The sequence below is a fragment of the Lissotriton helveticus genome, chromosome 5_1, assembly GCF_964261635.1.
Source record: "Lissotriton helveticus chromosome 5_1, aLisHel1.1, whole genome shotgun sequence".
Classification (NCBI taxonomy): domain Eukaryota; kingdom Metazoa; phylum Chordata; class Amphibia; order Caudata; family Salamandridae; genus Lissotriton; species Lissotriton helveticus.
In genome coordinates, this window is record NC_136065.1 from 405523329 (window position 1) to 405546901 (window position 23573).

Here is a 23573-nt window from a genome sequence, read left to right on the forward strand (position 1 = left end):
TGTATAAATGTGAACGGTATAACGTAGAACATTGGATAATTGTCAATCTTGATATGAATGGTTTACTTTGAGATTGGTGTTTATTTTACGAAAGTATGTTAACAGCACTTATGGAAGTGGTAAACAGTAATTCATATAAACAACGGTGGGATAGTCTAGGGTGTCTTGAAATTTACCACTCCAAGATGGATGCTTACTCTTTCGTCCTACTACTCTGTTTACAGTGGTCACGCGGGCGTTGGGTAGCGGTCGGAATTAAGGAAGTAACAGTGCAGGATACTTAGAAATTCACTACTCCAAGATGGACGCTCGCGCTATTGTCCTATCACTTTGTTAACAGTGGTCACGTGGGCGCTGTGTAGTTTACGATACAGCGTAGTCTTGTTTCAATGTCTAATTATTACGGGTATAAGTAAGTAACACTCGACACTAACATTTTTCCGTGTTGGAGCGAGTAAACCGAACGGTCGGACAGCGGTGGTGAGAGGTGAGTTGTGGTTAGCTGTGGTAGCACTAGAGTCGTTTCTTCGAAGCGCAGTTTCTTAGCAGTGTAGTATGCTTAAAAGGGACATTTGCCGTTTTTGCAGATTTACAGAGAGAAGCGCTGGGTCACTTGGGAGAGCAAGTCAACCTGTTAGGTGAGTGTTAAGATGCAAGGCACCAGGTTTTAGATTACAGCTAGCACACATACGGAGTGGGTAAACGCACAATAGGATGCAATTGTCCAAGCGTAATATTTTTCCATTTTTGTATTTAGCATTTCCAGTTTGATAAAGAAAGGGACTCGTGTGATGTAAAGTAGTAAGGCGGCTATTAGGCTCTTTAGAATAACTGGTAATCGCTTGTGGGTGATAATAGATAGTGTGATTTGGCTCAGTAGATGTGCAGAACAGTCCTGTCGACCAATAAGGATTACTATATAATGTTATTTCATTTAGTACTTCTCGCAGAATAAAACCGATTGGGCAGGGTTTAATCACCTGAAATCGTATTTATTTCACCACAGAGATAATAGCATTGAGATCCAGTTCGCAGCAGTGATATTTCGTTCATGCAAAGATGGACTTAACGTTTGTAGATGCCTGACCAGTTTCTGCGTTTACTATCGGCATAGAGTTCAGTGGCGTGCCAGCCTGAGTTTTCAATACATTTAAGTAAGTTGCGGTTTCATTGGAGGAGAATTGCCGTTTGTTTATTTCATCATATTTACAATAAGTAGTGTTACATATACAATTTTATTGTTTGCACCCTCAGCTCAAAGAATTACAACAGAGGTTGTCACGTGATTGAAGTAATTTTCCACTACAATGTGATTCTGATCAGTTGAGATGTGAGTACACAATCTTCTATAACAAGTTGAATTAGTCACTGAATAAGACGCTGACACAGACCTGTGTTTCCTTCATGTAATTTTTCAATTTCTCTATCCAACAACATTCACTATTGGCGAAAGAGTCCTTGACCTCAATCACCAACTTTTAGACGCCCCAGTTAGGCGACTTGGTTAAGATGTCCATAGAGCACTTGTTACATTATAAATGACATGTATCTTGTACAGCTTGATTTGAAAAATGTATTTTCAGTTGATCACCATGAACTGCCCTCGCATCTAATCAGTTGTTGAATGTTTTTCAAGCTTAAACAAAAGGATTGCAACCGTGAATCACTGATACATTGTTTTATTTTCGCAGTGCCCCTGAAGAAGGGAACCCCCCCGAAATGCATTGGGCCTACTTCTCAACTATGATTTCTATTGTATCAAAGTATTTCTCTTCAGAATATTCATTGTTATAATTCATTTTTGGGAGCTATTAATTCGTTTTTTATAAAATGGTTTTGGATTAATTGAATCCATGATTGATTGATTGTAACTAATGTGATACATTTGTGAATGATTACAAAAATATAACGTTTTCAAAGAAAAAAATTTTTTCTCTCTTTCTGTGTATTCAATTGAAATACCAAGAAATTAATTGTCTTCGATTGATATACTTTAAAATTTTGGAGTGCGCTTGGTACACTAGTGGAGTTTTCCACCAGAGGTTCTTTTGTTACTTATGGGCTGGCTGCCTTTCAACCAAGCAGCACACTCACGTTGTGTTAACATTGATAGAAAATTAGTTTTGTACATTAAAGTTTAATGAAGGGAGTGCACAGATAAGAATACACGCGACTTCTGCCTTCTGCCATCCAGTTTCTTTTGGGGTTCTTTTTGCCTGGGGCGTTCCCCTTTCTGTTGTGTCGATATTTGGCACACCAACTGCGTACCTCCTGAGTCTTTCGTAGCCGCTTGGGCACATCGTTTTGATAGTTCGGCCTTCTTGACCATGGCCCAGATTTCTTTGAGCGGGGCATCTCCGTTTACCCATAGCTTCTCCTGGACATGTGAACTCGACGTGTGCATGATAATTTGGTCTCGGATGAGATCGTCGTGTAGAGCGCCGAATTTGCATGAGATGGCAAGTTTCTGCAGGGCAACAACATATTCATCTACAGTTTCGCTACTCTTTTGTTTCCTTTGGAAAAAATTGTAGCGGTCAATCGCGACACATACCACGGGCCGGAAGTGTGCGTCTAGATCAGCAATGGCGTGGCTGAAAACATCGGTGTCTGCGGCATCTCTTTCTACTTTCACGATGGTGTCGTAGATTCTTATCCCCTCCGGGCCCAGGTTGTGTAGCAGGATTTTTTTTCTGCGTTTACTGGAGTATGGAGCGCCTGCCTCCTCCTCTAAAGCGTCGAGGTAGTTGAGGAAATACCTCTTCCAGTCCTCCCATTGCCTCTCCGGTTCCCCTGGGTTGGTAAGGAACGGTACCAGTTGCGTTAGGGACGACGAGTGCACCGCCATTCTGCCCGCCCTGTCCCTGGTGGGTTGGACAGAAACCGTCTTCCCTTGGGGGCTGCCGGGAGCGTTACGCTTGGTGGGGTCCCCCTCTTCCGGGTCACTCTCGCTGTCTTCCCTTGAGTTTGCGTTGGAAGGGTTGGGTAGTGTCTGCGCTCTTGCCCCTCCTACTGCCTGCACGTCTGTTGTCTCCACGGGGAGAGCAGTTGAAGACTCCCCCCTGCTCTCTCTCTGTTCCGCCAGCTTGCTCGGCTAGTCCTGTTCTCCTTGGGGTGGTGCTCCCCCAATGCCCTCCGGTACCCCTGTGTTGGCGCGGGCTCTGTCGCTATGCTCGCTCGCTTGTTCGAGCCTCTGTGGTGCTTGGTGCCCTGATCGCCTGCAGGCCTACCTCCGCTGCTGGACCTTCCTGTGTGCCTCGGTAGGGGTGTGCGCCATGTGGGGCCAGGTGTAACCCTCTGCCACGCTCCGTTGTGATGTGTAGCACGTGGGGTTCGAGTACGCCGGTAGGGTCGGCGTCCTCTGTCAATTCCGATGCCTCGTCGCCATTGTGGAATTGTAAAAGATGAGTTACTCTCATTTAAGTTAAGTAATAACTTTATTTAAACGGAGCGCCGGGGTAACACTTCTGCTCTGTGTGGAGAGGTCGGCGCCAATGACCTGAGATGGCCGCCTTCCGTCTCCGTGTGACGTGTTTCCTGTTCCGCCCATCGGAACACTAGTGCGCTAACGCAAGTGCGTTACCACAGTGTTGAGGGCTCTCTGTAAGTTCCCCCACGCAACCAGCTTGAAGCGCTGAGTTGCTTATGTGATTTGAGACCTTGTTTCCTCCCTGCCCGGGTTTCCGGGGAGGGACAATCTGCAAGCACATAGTCTCAGCAGGAATCTACCTTCTTCAATAGATTTCCATCAACTGGAAGATTTCCGATGTGTGACATATCTACTGAGTCTCCCCACTTTGAATCTGTTTGCATCCCTGACCAACTCCCTCCTTTGGTGCTTCTGCTCACAGGTGGTATACAGGGTGGCGTGGGGGCGGGATGCTGGACAAGGGAAGTAGCATGTCACATTCAATTGTCTAAGAAAGTTTGTATTCTTAAACCCTATGCTAAACATTTTGCTAATTGCTCTTCATGGTGTGAAAGGCCAATTTTTGCCCTGTCTCCTGAGACCCTACTAAAATCTTGGATTTATTGAGGGAAAGTTTTCCATGGGTTTAGCACCTTAAACTATAACAGTTCATTAGGCAGCAATAAATCAGGTAGGGGTTCATCAAGTGACTTATCAAACATTCTTCCCTTCGCAAGAAAACTCTTAACATCTTTTAGACTTGGAAGCCTAAGATTTCTCCATTGCTCTCCATCTAGGTTTCAGTATAAAAATTTACTACATATATGCATAGAAATCTGCACACCCCTGAATAAATCTGGACAACCACAACCATAAACCATACCCCAAGCCTCACACTCACTGATCTGGGCGCCATTGGTCTATTTCCTGGTTGGTTTGTGCTATACCCATACACCACATACCCAGCTAAAAATCCGCTGCCTCCTCCCATCGTAAATAAACCTGACCTATTGCACACAACACAACTCGCATTTCAGGGCTCACGCCCACTGTTCAGTACTTCAGCTCTCTCCAGCTAAATTTGTGCTGTACAAATACACTGCATACAAATCTAGAAACCCCCTCCTCTTCTCACCCGGAATAAACCTACCTCAATGTACATGATGCATTGTCATATTGTCAGACTCATACCCCGTTGTTCAGCATTTTGCTACTTTCCAGCTAGGTTTGCGCTATACAAATTCAATGCATACTTCACAGTCACCTACCGATGTCTCTGAGTGCTGTGGCGGGTGTTCATCGGGTGTCTGAGCATAGGGTACCCTTGTGTTCTAGAGGACACTACATACTTGTTCTTGAGGTTCTTATAAAATCCTGGACTTCCACAGGGATGGCTTTTGTTAGGTGTCTCTCTTCCAAGTGGTCAATAGTGAGAGCTCTCAGAGAGTTATGGATGGAGTGACCTTTTCTTTTGGATTAATTTGCTTCTCGACTGCTCTACAGGTTTGAGAATAAGAATCCAGTCGTTCACGCTTCAATCCAAACCTGAGATATTCACTTTATTTTGTTGGGATTTCCCTTTTCAACCTATGGCATGGGGTGACTTAAAATTCCTGTTGGTGGAAGTCTTCTATAGCTTGGACATCACTTTGGGGTTAAATGTTGGGGAGCTTGGTGCTCTGTTCATTCTGATTTCCTGGGTCAATTTTTTAAATATCAGGTGGTTCTTCAGCCAGGTCCTCATCGAAATATTGCTTTTCCATTTCAGCCACAGAAGGACATTACCGTCCTTGTGTATTGCCAGCCCCATGAATTCAAGTCACGTGTTTCTCAACATTTTGTGTATGGCTTTCGTGCTGTTATTCCCGGCCAGAGTTCCAGCAGGTTTCTCTTCAAGATATCAGAAAACAGCCACTTGGGCTTCTATACACATCTTTGATTATCACAACAAACTCAGTAAACACTTAACGCAGATTTACAATAAGTGGCGCATCCATGCATATCAGCAGGGATGCGCCATTTATTGTGCGCCGCTGATCCGCGACCATGGATGCGCCGCATTTACAATGCGGTGCACCATGGGGCAAAAACGGCACAGATGCGTGACGCATCTGTGCCATAAAGGCAGCGCATTGCTGCAATGCTCTGGGGGGCCCTATCTGTACAATGCTGCGTAAAACCTTACGCCTGCTTCAAGCAGGCATAGGGTTTTGACGCAGCATGGGCTCAAAAGATTTCACTCAGCCACTTTTGGGAGGCGTTCCGGCGCCGGAACGCTCCCCCCAGCGCAAGACCGCCTACTTCTGGCGCAGGGCTTTACAACGTGACGCATCTCCCAGATACGTCACGTTGTAAATACCCTGCACCATGGCGCATCTTTTGCGCCACTGATGCATCACAAAAGTGACGCAACGGCGGAGTAAAAGAGGCGCAAGGGGTTTGTAAATCTGCCCCATGGTTGGAAGTTTTCAGTAGGGGGGCATTCATTGCAGCGTCTTTTCTATGGTTCACTATTGGGTTCTGTGCATCATCGTCAAATAAATCAACAGGGTATTTACAGCACTTTTGCCTTTTTTTTGTTTTGGGGGTGTTTTATGGTGTCAACATTTCTCGGGTATGTCCTTAATATGGACAGTGATGAGGAAGCTGGATTTGGAGGCATTAGCCCAATATTTATCAGGTATCTTTGGTGCCACAAATCTAGCTCTTTCTCTTCACAGTTCTTCATCCCCACCTTTCAGTGTCCTTGTCTACACACAACAAAATATTTCTGCTCGGTATATTGAAAAGATTTGGTGATGAGAGGGGTAATGTGAGGGTTGGTGTATGTAAAAGTGGAGGTGTACCTACTGGAGAAAGGTAAAATAAAGATTTGTGTTTGAAGGGAAGAATATTCTTGGGTGCTAATTAACAATTGCACTTGGTATCTCTGCAGCAATAAATGGAGGGATCTGGAATTAGCAGGTACAACAAAACTTTCCTGCAACGCAGCGCTGCACCCAAAGTTGCTGCATTGCTTGAGAGGTAGAAAAAAGGACAGCGGAATATCAACAGGGATATGGTACTGTCCTCTTTCCCAAGTACCGGCGCATAATCATGCTGCAGAGCGTAGCACACACACCTTTGCGTCATAGTGTAAAGGTGCCTGCATGAGTTTAGCATAGGTGTTGTACTGTAAGGGTACCCTTCCATTACAAAATACTATGCTTAGACTGACTTTAAAACGTTTCCTACTTTGTATATGTGCTGTGCAATGCAACACACACGCAAGACCGTAAAAGAAAGGGGAAAGCGAAACATTTCTCCTTTTAACAACTGCTTTCAAGTGGTGTTATTTTTTGGTGGAAAACCCTGTCTATTATTGTTAATAAATAGGGTCTTGCCTCTAAACCCTCGGGCGATAGCAGGTGAATACCCATGTACTACCCGTGGAACACGCTCTTGTCACAGAGTAGCGCAAAGCAGCGCCTCATGCCGGTTTCTGTTACTTTGCCTTACAAACCAACGCAAAAACTAATTGGCATTGGTTTCTAAATCCCAAAAACGATTTCACGACGGGTCTTCCTCCCCCTTCCCCTCCACCATGGAGATACTGCTCTGGGCAACTCATAATGTAAGCCTAAGTTTTAGGACCAGCTTGTTTGCCCCCAGGGCGATACAGCACCTCATTTTGTAGGCACTGTGATGAATAAACTTCGGAGGCAAAATAATGAAGATTAATTAATGGTACGTGATCAGGCCACCAGCTGTGTTTGAGATGTAATCCACTGGCAGAATGTTGTTGATAAGCATTTATCATTAAAAGGGAAACACTACTAACTATACTGTAGTTGATGAACGTGGAATCTGTACCAGCACAATTTTCAAGCAAATTTCATAAAGGGGTGGGACAAAAGTGTTTTTGGGAGGTTTGTGATGCACATCTGGTTGCACTGGTACATAAGCTCTCGAACCTGTAATAGCAGTACATATTGGGGCAGATTTATGATGACTGGCGCATCCCCAGGGATGCGCCAGTCATCCTGCGCCGCTGCTCCGCCACCCATGGTGCGCCGCATTTACAATGCGGCGCACCATGGGGCAAAAACGGCACAGATGCGTGGCGTGACGCATCTGTGCAGAAAAGGTGGCGCATTGCTGGAGCTGCGACGCAGCTCCAGCAAGGCTCGGGGGTGCCCCATCTCCACAATGCTGCATCAAGACCTACGCCTGCTTGAAGCAGGCGCAGGCTTTTGACGCGGCATTGTCCTGAAAGTGACTGAGTGAAATCTTATAGATTTCACTCAGCCACTTTTGCGAGGCGCACCTGCCCCGGAACGCCCACCCTGCGCCGGAACGCCTCCTGATGGCGCAGCGCTTTACAACGTGACGCATCTCCTAGATGCGTCACGTTGTAAATAGGGCGCATTGTTTGCGCCGCCGTTGCATCAAATAAAGTGACGCACCGGCGGCGCATGGCCTTCATAAATCTGCCCCATTGTTTCCAAAATAGTAGGCACATTGAGTTGGGCGGTTATACAGGCATTCGGTCTCAGTGGGTCAGTGAGTGAGCGAGAGGGTAGCCCTGAGTAGCAATAAACTGAAGCTGTTCAATTGCAGAAATGGTGCAGGCTAGGAGCCAGAGCATCCGGGGTAGATTTACAAGCCCCTTGCGCCACTTTTGCGTCACTTTTCCCATGTTAAAAATGACGCAAAAGTGGTGCACGGGGCTTGTTAATCTGCCCCCCGTATTTAGCCTTAAAGCAAAAGTGAACAGTTTTACCATGAATAGGAGGTTGTTTCCCTCACACAAACTTGAACCAACTTGGAAAGAAATGCCAAAATGAAGCATCAGTTATATTAAATGGACAAATGGAATTCATTTTTGTTGGTGTCATTGTTCTTATATATTCAGTATATTTTTTTGAACTGTGAGCCTATTCTAATTCCTCTGTAGCCAGTGATGCCTACACTGGAAAGGATGCTGAACAGCAATGTAAATTTCAAGTTTGAAGATGCTGTAGGTTGTTCTCCTTAACAGCTGACCTTGCGCATAGCCATGGGTATGCCCGGTGGCAGGACATCCAGAACGATACCCGCTACATGATCCTGAATGAGCCTTTCAAGTCAGAAATACACAAGGGAAACTACCTGGAAATGAAGAATAAGTTTCTCGCCCGAAGATTCAAGGTATTTACTCTACTGACGTACCCTGCTAAATTCTTGGCACCTCCTTTTACAGACCCAAAGGCAGGGCCACTGGAATTATGCATTAAGGGAGAACAAAATTATGCATCAAGGTTGACTAAATTATGCGGTAAGAAAAGTCAAGTTATGCAGCCTGATGCAGCATATTTTGTGACTGTATTATTTTTTTATTTTGTCATTTTTGCACTAATTAACACTGTCTGGGCAAAGGTGTCAATCTCATTAGTACCAGTTTAATACCTAAATACAGCAATAAGCAACAGAAAGAGGGCCCTTCAACCTGTGCAAAGGCCCTTCCACTGAAAGGCAACATTTGTTGACCTATTTTTTTGTAACTTTTGATCTGTGTGAGCTATAAACAACTTTCTTTCTTTGTTCAAATCTGTAGATTATGCAGCAGATAATGGATTATGTGGCAATGCACCAAATCCTTAATTATGCAGAAAATACTGCAGCCACAAAATCACATAATTCCAGTGTCCCGCTTATAGGCAGCAGAGAGTATACCTAGCCGTGTCCCCTTTCTACAGTTTGTTGTGCCTGTTGACTGACAAAGGACACTGCCTCAGAATTGTAAAATCTACCTGTCAAGAAAAGTCCAATGTTTACTGATATTTGTGCCCAGCCACTCATCCTAATGAGTAATACATTCACCACTGTGAGTTTTCTACCAGCCAAAACTCCGCATACTGCGTTTTTCAGCTACCTAGCATTGCCCATTCTCTAATGAATGTTGCATTGAATCGGAATAATACTCATTTACAAAGCTATCCAAAAGCCCTGGCAATAATAAGTTCTTCCGAAACCTCATTAACCATTAATTCACCCTCAAGGCCAAGATCACAAGACAGCATAAAAAAAGTTTTTGGGTCCACACTATAGGGCGTGTAATTATTCTAGCCATGACAGCCAATGCCGTGGTCACTATGGGCCAGTGATGCCATTTGTGCGCAAACTTCTATTTGCACTCCAAGTGTGATTACAATTAGGGTGCAAATCACTGGAGCAAATTCCCTGTTTTCATACCTTAAAATAGGAAATACCAAGCACTATTAGCATCGTACTTCAATTCCAACTTCTGCAAAATTGCACCCTAGGTAATTTGCGTGCTATCACAATTTAGTGGGTGTAAAGTTCTCAGCAGATTTTTGAAGCCCCAGCATTATCTGGCCGGTAGTTTCACACCAAATCCGAGATGCTCATCCGACACTCTTTCATATAAGGTGCCACATGCTAAACATAAGAATGTCAAAAATGATCTTTTCAGTCAGGTTAGAAAATATCAAAGACCAGATGTGAGTTACAAATGGGAAATTGGTTAAAAGTCAGATAAAAACTCTGCTGTTCTCCTATTTGCTCTCTTCTACTGAATTAACTTAGCCAGTATCAGTTCACACATCTGCTCAAAAATATTTCTATTACTAGTTGTTAAATTTAATTATATTTAATGGATTTACTCTACTTACATTGAGTCAATGTATTCAGGGCCAGACTGGGAACCACAACCGGCCCTGGCAAAGTGCTCGGCCGCCCCCCTCCCCACTCGGGGGGGGGGGGTGTTGGAGGTGCCGCCGAGCTCTTTGCCAGGGCCGGTTTTCGGCCGATTTTGGTACAGGGCCGATTTGGCAGCTATGCTGCAAAAACGGTCCTGTAACAAAAACGGCCCCCAGGGGCACAAAACTGGCCCCCACCCATGCAGCGCCTCGAGGGATTGCCGGGTGCCCGCTATGGCAAGTCCGGCCCTGAATGTATTCCATTGTTGATCAGACTCTGTAAACGCCATACGATTTGTGAATTTCAATGTTAATTTGCAAATACCAAGGCCTTGGCCTAGTCATTCTAGAGTTTTCAGACCATTCATTATCTAAACTGGAAATATACCTGTACTTGTCCTTTAAGTTAGAGGAGGTCATGGAAAGGTAAGGGAATGGTCAACAAGGTGTTGTGCTTACCAATGCCTACTTAATGGCCAACTAGAACAATACCCTCTTCAGAACTATAGGATATTTATTCATAAATGCAACTGACTGTGTGTCTAAGGTCCAAACTTTCCCAAGTAGTGAAGCCAAATATATATTACTAGTTTTAAAAACTTCCCTGAATCCTACTACGCATCTTACAATGAAGCCTTGCTTTCCACTCAATTCACTTGTGCGCTGTTTTTATCTATTGCCCCATTAGAAATGAGGGTCTCTAGTTGGCAATGGTTTGCCCCTTTGTCCAAGTAGGGACCCTTCTTCCTAGTCAGGGTAAGGAGGGTACACTTCTTAAAATAACCCCTGCTCACCCCCTTGGTAGCTTGGCATGAGCAGACAGGCTTATCTCAGAGGCAGTGTGTAATGCATTTGTGCATGCATACAGTAACACAGTGAAAAGACTACAGATGGACACCACACCAGCTTAGAAAAATAAGAAATACTTTATCTAAACCACACAAGACCAAAAACGACAAAAATCCAACAAACAATACAGTAAAAATAGTTCCTTTGAAAGATAACTTTTAAATTGCAAAAATAGCTGAAAACCCCAGTTCTTCCAAGTCAGTAGCTCCATCCGGGGCTACAGTGATGCTGAAAACTACTGAGTCCAAGAATCCAGCCAACCGCATAGGTACGGGTCAGCGAAAGCGCCGACAGACTCGTAAACAGTACCTTTCTCGTTGCGGCCAAAACGTTGGTGCGAGTCGGTCGGGGCAACCGTTGCGTTGCAAAAATGGAAGCGGTGCAGGGTGCGGTGCCCTCACAATACGGTGCAGGCAGCAGCTCAGTGACAATCGTCCAGACGGTGTCGGTGAGACCAAGGCTTATGCTGCAGGGTGAGGCGGTGCTCGATGTGGTGCTGGCAGGATGCGGTGCAGAAGACTGAGCCAGTTGATGTTCAGGTTGTGCAGCGACGGTGACCGTGATGTCCAGGCAGGATGAGGCAAAGCGATGCGGAGTGCGGTACCCACAGGACACGTTGCAAGCAACGGCTCAGTGGCGATCATCTAGAAGCCATCAGTGAGACCAAGGATGCGGTGCAAAGTGCGGCGGGGCCTTCTGCCGTGCCTTCACAACACGGAAACCTGTGACTGACTCAGTGAAAGAGTTGGCTGCTCCTTGCTCATGTGGTGAGTGAAACCAGTGGTTCCAGAGACGGTGCCCAGAAGGATGGTGAGGTCTTTGTTGTTCCTGAGACCTTTTGAACAGGGGGCAAGCTCCACTTCCAAGCCCTTGCAGATAATTTCTCAAGCAGGATACACACACATTTCCTCTCCTTGGGAGACACAGCTACAGCAGGCCAACCCCAGACAGCACACAACAAAGGGGCAGTACTCCTCCTCCAGTTTCTTCCAGTTCTTCCCCTTGCAGAGGTTCCTCTTGAAGTTTAAAAGTGACCTAAAGTTCTGGGGTCTGGGCCCCAATATTTAAACTGCAAACTCCTTTGTTCTCTGGAGGCAGAGAGTGTCTTTTTCCAGCCAGAACCAATTCTGTCCTCTCTGGTGCAGCTTCCTGGCAGGAGGTGGAGACAGCATTGTCCAAGGCAGACCAGGCCCATTCATGTGTGAAAGGAATCTCCTCCTCCTTCTCTAAATGCAACCCAGGTCTATTCAGCCCAGCCCTGACTCACCCTGGAAAGGCAGGACTCACCTCACCCCCCAAGTGGCTGTCTGAACAGAATGCACATCCCCATCCCCTATCACTCCAAAACCAGAAAGTCAATACACAAACCTAGCAGAGGCACACTAGATGGCTATGCAAGAAAATACCTACTTTCTAAAAGTGGTATTTTCAAACCCAGAATGTAAAAATCATCCTTACTAAAAGATGCATCTTTACATTCTGAGTTTAGGCATACTAAACTCTATTCTCCAATCTTGTTCCCATGGACAGTAATACTTATAAGATGTTATAAGTAAACTTCCCAGTCTATCCTTTGGGACAGATAGCCTTTCAATTGTGAAAAACAAAATAGGCAGTATTTCACTATCAGGAAATACCACACACATCAGGGCATGTCCTACTTTTTACATACACTGCACCCTGCCCAAAGATGTGCCTTGGCCCTACCTTAGGGGTGACTCACATATAAGAAAAGGGAATGTTAGGGCCTGGCAAGTGGGTGAACTTGCCAGATCGACATGGCAGTACTAGACTGCACACAGACACTGCAGTGGCAGGTCTGAGTTACCTTTGAAAGACTGCTTGTGTGGGTGGCACAATCAGTGCTGCAAGCCTACTAACAGTATTTGGATTACAGGCCCTGGGCACACCCAGTGCACTGTACTAGGGACTTAATAGTAAACCAAATATGCCAATTATGGAATCACCACTCCATAACAACAATTTACAAAGGGAGCACTTACCCTTTGGCACTGAACAGTAGTGGAAAAGTGCCCAAAGCATCTAAACCAGCAAAAACGAAGTCCACCACACAGCAACACACAGGAGGCAAAGGCATAAATTATACGGGAAACCCACACCAATGGTGCTAGGTCTACCATCCCCTATACATAATACCGTACGATTTGATGTGCGAGTGAGTGGAGGGACTGAGTGAATGAGTTATTTTCATTACGTAAGTGGAAAGATTTCAATATCACTTAACTCGAACTAGTCATTGACCAGCTTTAAGGATCACTCCATCTCTTCTGTCCTATCAGCAGCAAAAACCACCAAACATCTCCTCCAGTCTCCCCCGCTCACAGATACACGAATCATTCACACTGCTCCTCCCTGTACCTTTTTACCATGACCCCCAAAGTCAGTTACAGTGCTTTAATGCTTCCTAGTTTCACATGAATACATTACCAATAATATCTATAAGCCACATTCATAGCACCACCTATCCTGCATCACTTTCAAATAAATAAAACGACAAAAGGAAATCACAGAATCTAGCATACAAAATAATCTTTATTTTTGACAAAGTGATGGGTGGAAATACTTGCAACTGATATTGTTGAAAAGACTCTAAAAAATCTATCATAATTGGTCATAGTCACTGCATGATTTGAAAGTTTAGTACATGGGTAGATATTTTTATAATTCCACCACACTCATTTATGGCTCGCCTAATATGCTAGGTGACTGAAATTTTTTATTCTTTGGCAACGTTACTATTGCAGACCCTGAAAGCATCTATGAAAAACAAAGCATTTTGAGTTGATTTTGCAACCAAGTTGGCAGTGCCTCCAGTGTATCTGCAATTCGGATGCTTCATCACACACGAAAGGGCATCACACAGTGAGGTTGAGAGGCATATGTGGCCAGTGTTAGGAAGAAAGTCCTGCCGCTGTGGGTGCTCTCCCAAAGCTGTAGGTGAAACAATTTCTTCAGTGGCTATTGAGAGGACGCAAGCAACTTTCACAAGTACTGAAAAAGTAAGAGGACGCAAGCAACTTTCACAAGTACTGAAAAAGTAACACTAGAAACTCTCGATAGTGAAACAAAATAATACAAGTGAGTTTGTGTTGTCCTCACGTGTCTACTCAAGACATCGACCTTCACATAGTACAGGAAGGAGTTCTTCAGGAGTACTCTTTTACATACTCTTACCTAGCTTCCTGAGTGAGGCTCAAAATATCTAGGGCCTCATTTATGAGAAATGACGCATCGCTGCGTGAAAGCAGCGATGCGTCACTTCTCAGTGCGCACTCCTTGCGACATACCTGATGCGTCATATTTAATGTATGACGCATCATGTCGCAAGGAGTTACAGATACGTCAGTATTACTGACGTATCTGTAAGCGCAAAAGTGACGCATTGCTGAAGTGTGTCACAAAAGTGACGCATCTCCAGCAATGCTTCCTTTCACATGGGGCAAGCCCCTTGTGAAAGGGCTTGCGTCAGTCTTACGTCTGCTGTGAGGCAGGCGCAAGATTTTGACGCAACGGTGTCCTAGAAGTGACGCAGTGAAATCTCATAGATTTCACTGCGTCACTTCTACGACCCTTTCTTGCGTCAATACGCCCCCTTTGCATACATTATACCTGGCGCAGGTATAATGTGGCGCAGGGGTTTACAAAGTGACGCATCTTCCTAGATGCGTCACTTTGTAAATATGATGCAACAAGGCCCATTGTTTACGCCACTGGTGCGTCACAAAAAGTGACGCAAGGGCTCATAAATGAGGCCCCTAATTTCCTATTAGTAAAAGGGCAAAGAGGGAACATTCCTTTCTATTTCTACTGTTGACATATTCTCTGAATACTCCCATTTTATTCCCATTTTAGATGTTTTGAGGCCAATTCACAAGGGCATGTAAAAGGGTATAAAAGGGTATAAGGGTTTGTAAAAGTGGACTACAGGAGTCCTACTTTATGGACCACAAAAAGCCTTTGTGAATAGGTCCCGTTATTTCTTCATGCATCTCAGTTCACCTTGAATGTAGCCTACATTTTCATATCGAAAATCTTTTTTACTGGTTATTTCCTATCACAATATGCTTCTAGACCAATGCATTTTTTCTAGAATGGTGTGGTCACTTTCACACACCTACTCCACACTTTGATTCAGATTTATCAACATTATATATAGCACAACGCAGCAAGACAACTTGCTGCGCTGTGTCAAATGCAGATGACAGGAATGCGCCCTATCTATTAAGATAAGGTACATTCCTGGTCTCCCTCTGTGCTGGCACACTATTTGATTCCAAACGCCAAAGCAGGCACCATAGTGCTAGGGTGCCTGTGTTGCAGGAAGGATTGATTTTGTGCAGGAACAAAAACAATCCTCTGAGGCTTTTTCCTCTTTCTATGTGTGCTGCAGAATAAAGTGGAAAGGAAAAAAAAGCAGAAGAAATAAACATTTTTGCCCTCATTACACCTCCCCTGGAAGGCGCAGCATTTTTTGTATTTCCCAGATTTATTATCATTAGTAAATCTGGGAATGCACCAGAAACCATTGGTGGATACATGGGAACACCCACGCTCCACCCATGGAATGCCTTCCCAGGGCAGAGTAACGCAAGTCAGTGACTGGCGCTGCCTTCCATTACTCCATATTTATTATGCCACGCAGAGCCATACAAGGTGGCTCTACATGGCACAGTAAATCCCACTGAAGGACTTGGGTTGCCGTTGTGTCACCTTGAATGATGCAAGGGCAACTCAAGTCCTTGATAAATCTGGGCCCTTACGTCTAGTTAAAGTAGAGGCCATTTTAGAAACACAGATAATAGCGGTAAAAGAGCTGACAATATATCAGTATTGCCGAAGTTACAGGTTTGTGAGCGTTCACCCTGTTTGATTTGCCTGGTCAGATGCCTAAGGGCTGCTTGTCCCCTCACACAACCACTCAGGACTCCTTGTACTAAGGTTTTTGAATCAATTACGGGCCATATTTAATACAGACTGTCATTACAAGAAACCAGACAGGTTCGAACACTGGTTCTGAAATGTGTATTATAAAGCTACTCACCACCCACCTTTATATGTAGCCTCACCTCCAAAGTTTGCTCAAGTCATCAATAAATGGTTATCAGCATTTTTCATAAAAAAGTACATAAATAATTTTCAAGAACCTCTTGCCTAGAAAAAAGCAGTCTGTGATACTTTCACCTGGGAATTTTCTGCTACACCCTGGTGAAATATTAAGTAGCGGGCACACTCCCCCAGTCTGTTGTGCATTGTACATCCTTTTATAGATAATGCACTTCCACAAGTCAGACCCACACTCCTGCCAGCCCTGGTGACAGCACATTACTGAAAGGCAGACTGGTTGTTTGAAGCAGTTTTTCAATGAGGCACCATAGCCAGCCTCGGATCTAAAAGGAAGAAGAAATCCCCCTGCAAGCAGGAGCAGTGAGAGACTGTTCTTGCATACAGGAAGGGTGTCTGGGAAGTCCTTAGGATCCTTGTGTCCCCATTATTAAGGAAGCCCTAGGTGGACACACCTCTGTGTGGTGCACATTCAGTGCACCTCTGAACAGCTTCTCTACCTTCACACCCATGTCTATAATATAACACAGGCTCAAGGGCAAAATGTTCCCAGATTTGCATACACCACTTGCCCATGCAAATAAGGACACACCCCTTTGAGATTGAGCCAGTGCGGTGCTATGTGCACTTGAGCGATGCATATTACAGAAGGGGCTTCTCCCTTTTCGGTAATACCAAAAATGCCTGGGAGTGCAGAAACCGGGCACACATGCCCGTTGCCCCCCTTCACCCCCAACCCCCTTTGTCCTTTTCATAATACAGCTCTTGGTGGTAAATGTATGCTGATAACTGAAATTCCCACTCATAACTTGTCTTCATATCCTTTTTTGTGAATGAGGATCAACAGGTTACCAGTAGAGACACCAGTTTTCACATACATGAGTTGACATTGCTCAAGTAAGAGGTTTTCTGAATTGGGCCCTATGTTTCTGTATTTTTTGTAGATATGCTGGTCTCACTCAACACTTTTTGATATGCTCTCCTGCATGTTTTCTGTTTCTCTAGCTGCTAGAGCAGGCGTTGGTGATTGAGGAACAGCTTCGAAGGGCCGCGTACCTCAATATGACCCAAGATCCCAATCATCCAGCCATGGCACTCAACGCTCGCTTGGCGGAAGTGGAATGTCTAGCTGAGAGTCATCAGCACCTTTCCAAAGAATCGCTGGCTGGGAATAAGCCGGCAAATGCTGTCCTTCACAAAGGTTGGTGACCTCCCACTTTTGCATCCACCCCACCCAATCAGAGAGCCAGGAAGACAATCGGAGAACATGAAGACAATGCTTTCCCAATACAGGAAGGTTTGCTTGGCACCCCTCAGATTGTAAATAAATTACATTTCTAGAAAATGGCTGATGTATTTATAAAACGAAGCAAATGCTTGGAAAATCATGCTATTTAAAAAAGGTCTCTTCATAAGAAGACATCACTGGCACAATGCACCAAATACAATTGTACATTTTATCATGGCACAGTATTTTTGTTAAAATACTTTTCTAATTAAAAACCTTTTGATTCAAGTATGGGAAACCGTGGCAGTTTCTTATTGGTAGAGTTCTTCATTAAAAGCAATCTTCACCGACGTCTACTTCTAAATGAGTACCTTTGATCATGAGGGTTGTAGGGCTCAAATTAGCCAGAGGTCACTGAGGGCCTTTCTCCCTGATAATGCCCCAGAATGGTCCAGATGCTATACATTTTACATGCATGGCATACATTTACTCCCAGCGATGTATTTCAAGTCACCTATAAGTTCACTGATGAAACTGAGGCCTTGGGCTGCAAGTGGAGTGCCTTTGTATGGTCAAGGAACTCCAAGGTGTCTTGTAATATTTTATTTAGCACATGTGGGAGCATATTATTCCATAAAACACAAGATTGTTTTCCACCTTATCCACAGCTTGTAATTCAAATATGTGAACCATAGATTGCAACTAGATTTCAGCAAGTGTTTTGTTAAACCACAGGCTGTCCTTTGAACTTCTCTGAAGCATTGTGTACTATACTAGGTTGGTGGCATGATGGTGTGACTACAAGGTTTCTTCCAACACTCTATTTAGGACCCTGAGTGGTACATTATTTCCTGTAAGAGAAGCTAGTGTGTGCCGGCTTCACCACAGCGAGCTTTTTGTTAGGAAAGACAAAACATCTCAGTGGTGAAGCCGGCACACACTGTATTTAGACAGGTAAGCCAGTGCCCATGCAGCTTGCACCACTTTGTGCCCCGCCGTCTCTCCCAATGACAGTATCAACACAGTCAATACCCATCTCACTTCTACAAGTGTGAACATTCTGACTAGTCCAGAAGAGCTCCTTCCTGCACAAAAACAATCCTGAGAGTTATATTACTCTATTTATGTGTGCTGCAGAATGCAGCATACATAGAAAGAGGAAGTAACGAGGAGAAATAAAGATATTTCTCCTTGTTACACCTTCCTTGGGAAGGCGTATCTTTTCAGCACAGTCCCAGGAGCATCCCCGCATCACCCATGGAACGCCTCCCAAGTGCAGAGTAAGGCAACGCAGCGATTTGCATTGCGTTGCGTTGCTTTACTCGAGATTTACAAAGTCACTCAGGGCCAGGCATAGTGGCATTACATGGCTTCATAAATCTAATTTTTCAATGGCGTACCGCATGTCCACATTGCGTGGTTCAAGTACGAAGCAAGTGGGGTCAGAAATATGAGAACAGCTGTGTAAGTGAAAGAATTAATGAATTAATGGCATGTGGGATGCTACGTGATGGAGTACAATGTGCTTTTCATCTGTTAACAATCCCACACTCCATTTCCGTGTGAAACCTTTTCATCTCATTTTAACACTTCCCCTCTCTTAACTTTACAACCGGCAAGCACCAATAACGCACCAAACAGTTTGATCAGGTGATATGGCCTTAGGTCACATCTTAGCTCCTAGAAAGGGTTTTGGGGCCATATGTGTCAAGGCCAAATGGGTTCGCAAACAGCGAAATTAATAGAATTTCGGCGTTTGCGAACTCATTTTCGCAAAATGGTATGTATGAAAGAATTTGGGTGCAAAATAAGGAATCGCAAAATTTGCCATTCCTTATTTTGCGATTGCATTTAAGGAATCGCAAATTTCCAGTCAGCATGGATGAGATCTTGTTGAAAGGAGGCCCTTACCCACATACACACGCACACCCAAACACATATCTTGTTTAGCATTGCTCCTGCCCAGCACATACATGGGAATACATGGGTGTTTCCATTGTGTTTCTTACCGACGCTTCCGGTACTATTCTATACTGGGATTTAATTTTAAATGAACATATTATAATGCATTCCATTATATGATACCCTTTGACCTGGCACTTCCACCTGGAATTGGCAATGGCTTCTTTCTCCATACAGTGTCAGACTGGCCTGCCGGGCCATTTCGAGATGGCCAGGTTTAAAATGGCCGGCGTGTGGGCCGGATTGTCTTTGTCCGGTGGGCCGTGAGTGGACCTGGATGCCAAGAACTCTTGTGAAAGTGTCAGCACCAAAGGGGTGCCAAAAATGTCGACTGGTATTTTCTCACTGCTGCAGAGAATATCTTGAAATGAAATGCGGACAATATCAGAGGACAATTACTCTTTTCCTAGAGACAGTGCTTAATTTGTGCAGGTGTTGTGCAGGGCACAAATTTGGCCCCAACATCAGTCTTTAAAGCAGAGGCAAGAACGAGAAAAAGGGAGGGAGAAGAAAGAAGGAGGAAAAGGAGAAAAACATGGATGGCAAAGAATCTGAAAGAAGGAACAAAAGGACATGAAGTGTAGGGTGATGGAAAAAAGAGCATGAGTTGGATTCAGGACTAGGCCACCTTGTTATACGGTAACCCCGGCATTCGCCGCATGTGATGGTGAACTCCTACGAAATATTTCAGACGCTGCATATTTTTTTCTTACGTATTAAGCACTGTGAGTTTGTACATTTTTATTCCTTTTTTTACAATTCTTTATTGAATTTTACAATAGTTTAATTAATCCTCCCTCCCCACCCCAAAGAACCCCCCCCGATACAGGCAACATTTTACCCTTGAAATACATCATCTTGGTATTGTCCCACATAAGAATAATTTTAAATAAGGCGATACAGGAAATGAAAGGAAAACAAAACAAAAAGATAAAAAGAAAAAGAAAGAGAAAGAGAAGAAAAAAAAAAGAAAAAAAAAGAAAAAGAGAATCCAAGGACATCACAATTTTAGTAATTATATATCATTACTATTCATTATTTCATTTCTAATCCGGTTTTCCCTGCCCATAATCTGACCGGGTCCCAGTTTTCTAATCCTTTTTTTTTTTTCTTCTTCATTCCCTTTCGACTATAAATAGCAATTTCAAGGTTGTATGTAGCTAAAAAGCGCGTCCGCCATTGTTGAAATGTAGGTGGATATTCATCCAACCATGCGGAAGTTAGACAAATTCTTAATACAGCCATTGAGATAAATATACGTCCCTGCATGGCATTAGATCTAATAGTCCTATCCACCCCTAATACTATTTCTGTTGTGGTAATGTTGATACTAGTCTCTAAAATTCCAGATAAAAATATAGAGATTTCTTGTTTAATATTGTCCAAGGTGTGACATGCGGCCAGCATATGTGTCAAGTCGGCCTCGGGCATCATACATCTAGGGCATAGTGTACATTTGCCCACACTCCATTTAGATATCCTTCTAGGGGTGTAATAGAGTTGGAAGAAAGTTTTATAAAATTGGGCTTGTAGTTTGGTTGACATTAATAAAGAGTTTGACAGTTCCAATGCTTTATGAGCTAGCACCGTTGAGATACCTATTTGATTTTGCCACTTACATACATGTTTTATCTATCTCAACTGGTAGTGCTGCAATTAAATCTCTATAGATTTCTCCAATGTTAACCCTCTCTGTTCTAACCACGGTTTTAATTGCTGGAATTTTCTTAAAGCACCCGCTGCCACCCCCCCTTCTTTAAGATGTAATCCCTGACTTGCAAGTATTTAAAAAAATTGCGGGAATCCAACCCATATTTAGTTTTTAAGGATGCAAATAGAGTCATACAGCAAGCCGAACTGTAAAATTCCAGATCTGGCCCATCGCCTCATACATGAATCCTCAAAAATTCCAGGAAGATTAGTATTGTTCTCTAGCGTAGTTTAGTAGGAACATCTGCCTATCCCCAAGAGTTTTCGAACCTGGTTCCACACGGTGTAAATACCTTTAAGTGTTTTGAAACACACTTTTTTGAGATGGCAGTCATACGTTAATTTCCATAAGTAGTTACTTGCCTCGATGCCAAGGATAAGTTACTGTGGAGTTGGAACTGGCCTAATAGGGTTAAAATCTAGTCTGGGAGTTAAAAGTAGACGACTGTATTTAATAATTGTAGCCCACCAATACATTTTAAGGTTGGGCAGCGCTAGACCGCCTCTTTCCCTTGTATGTGTAATAAATTTATGGGCTCTGCGTATTCTTCCATATCCCCAAATGAAGCGAGAAAAGATGTTGTCTATTTCCTTGAATACTAATGGATCGAAATTTAGACAAATTGTACGAAAAAAGTACAAAAATTTGGGGAAGAATACCCTTTTGATAAGATTACACCTTCCAATGATTGTTAAATGTAAATTATGTAACCTAGTTAGATCTTTTTTTGTTTGTTTCAGTAGTGGGTCCAGGTTCAGAGTCACTAAGTTATTTACATCTGAGGTGATATTTACACCAAGATATGAAGCATTGTCCACAACCCTTCCATCAGAAAAATTAATTTTGTTATTAATTATAATCTGGGTTTTTGTTTGATTTAATTTATACCCGGAGATCTCTCCGAATTTTTTTGCTTCTTCCTCCATTTCCTTAACTGTTATAATTGGATCGGCTGTGACAATCGCAATGTCATCTGCGAAAGCTAGGGTCTTAGTATCACCATTAGAAGTCTTCATAGGTTGTATATTTCGGTTCATTTCCAGCCTCGCGATAAATGGATCGATGTATATGGCGAACAGTAGGGGAGAGCAGGGGCATCCCTGCCTTGTACCTCTCATCACTATGATGGTATCAGAGATGTCTCCATTAACCATGACTACTGTTTCAGGAGTGACATACATGTTCCGAACGGCTTTAATGAATTGGTCCCCTATCCCACTCTTTGACATGGCCGACCATAGATACTGCCAGGAGACCCTATCAAATGCTTTTTCTGCATCAAGCAATATTAGGCCCATAGGGACTCCTGCTACCTCGTCCATGTCAAAGAGAGTGATCACCCTCTGTACGTGATCAGTTGTGGATCTCCCTGGAACAAACCCATGTTGTCTAGCAGATATAATTTTATGGATTATGGGTGCCAATCTACTTGCTAACATTTTTTAATATATTTTGGAGTAGTTATTAATTAGAGTGATTGGGCGATATGCACCAAGTTCAGTTGGGTCTTTATTCTTTTGGGGGAAAACAATAATTTTAGCCCGTGCCCAAGATTCCGGAGGACATCCACTCTGAAACATATGAGTAAACAAATTTGTTAAGATGTCTTTTAATAAACTACAAAATCTGGCATAAAATTCCAAAGAGATTCCATCGAGGCCTGTTGCTTTACCAGAAGGGAGGCTACGTATAGAAAGTAGTATTTCCACCCAGTCTGGAGTGTCAGAGAGAATTTCTTGATCTGCTTGAGATAAGCGAGGCCTTGTACCGAAGTCTAGATATTCGTCGATTTTATCCTGACTATTGCCTGTTTCAGAATAAAGATCCGAATAGTATCTCTTAAAGGCGTCTCTAATCTCTTTAGAATCATAGGTTAAACCGTGGATAGGGTCTCTGATTACTGTAATCATAGTTTTGGAGTTTTGTTGTCTTGTATTAATTGCCAATTGATGGCCCACCTGTTCACTTCATTCGTAGATTTTCTCTTTGTTCGCGGTGGCCTTATTAATTGCTTTAGTAGTGAATATTTCGGATAAGAGATTTTTTTGCTATAGTTACATCCCTGACAGCCCCTTCTAAATTGTTTCCACCTTGTACTAGTCTGACTAGGTCTTCTTCCTTTCTGGCCAGGTTGTCCTGTAGGTTTTTTAAGTTTTGTTTTGCCTCTTTGTTGTTTTGGATTGAAAATCTGAGAGTTTTCCCCCCTTATCCCTGCTTTTAATGAATCCCAAACCACCTCCAGCGGAGCACTATCCAAATTAAACGATAAGAACTCAAGAAACCAATTTTCCATATGCTTACAGTATTTTTCGTTGATTAATAGTGCTCTTTCGAAAGTCCAATTACTGCGATCGGATTAAATTGTCTCAATATCCACACTCATAATTAAAGGGTTATGGAAAAGACCCTAGGGATCCGATCTATAGTTCATTTGGAGAGGATAGTGTTTGACATAAATATATAGTCTAATCTGGCAAGTTTTTGGTGGGGGTGGGAGAAAAAGGTGTAACCATGGTGGTAAGGTTGTTTCATCTCCCAACAATCCACCAACACGTGATTACAACAAAGTGCTTCCAAAGCCTTATATGTTTTTGGTTTCCTGCCTTTATAATTAAAAGTATGTCCTGAAAGCCATATTGGTGGCAGATTAAT

At 43.5% G+C, this 23573-nt stretch overlaps 1 protein-coding gene across 1 annotated transcript in view; it reads left to right on the forward strand.

Moving 5' to 3' along the window:
* The window catches only part of CHD5 (chromodomain helicase DNA binding protein 5), a 1012157-nt gene that overhangs the window by 876368 nt on the left and 112216 nt on the right, over nucleotides 1-23573 (forward strand). Inside the window, exons 37-38 of the mRNA XM_078640953.1 lie at nucleotides 8446-8578; nucleotides 17026-17221. Of these exons, the coding sequence (XP_078497079.1) occupies nucleotides 8446-8578; nucleotides 17026-17221 (329 nt within the window). The remainder of the gene's footprint in view (nucleotides 1-8445; nucleotides 8579-17025; nucleotides 17222-23573) is intronic.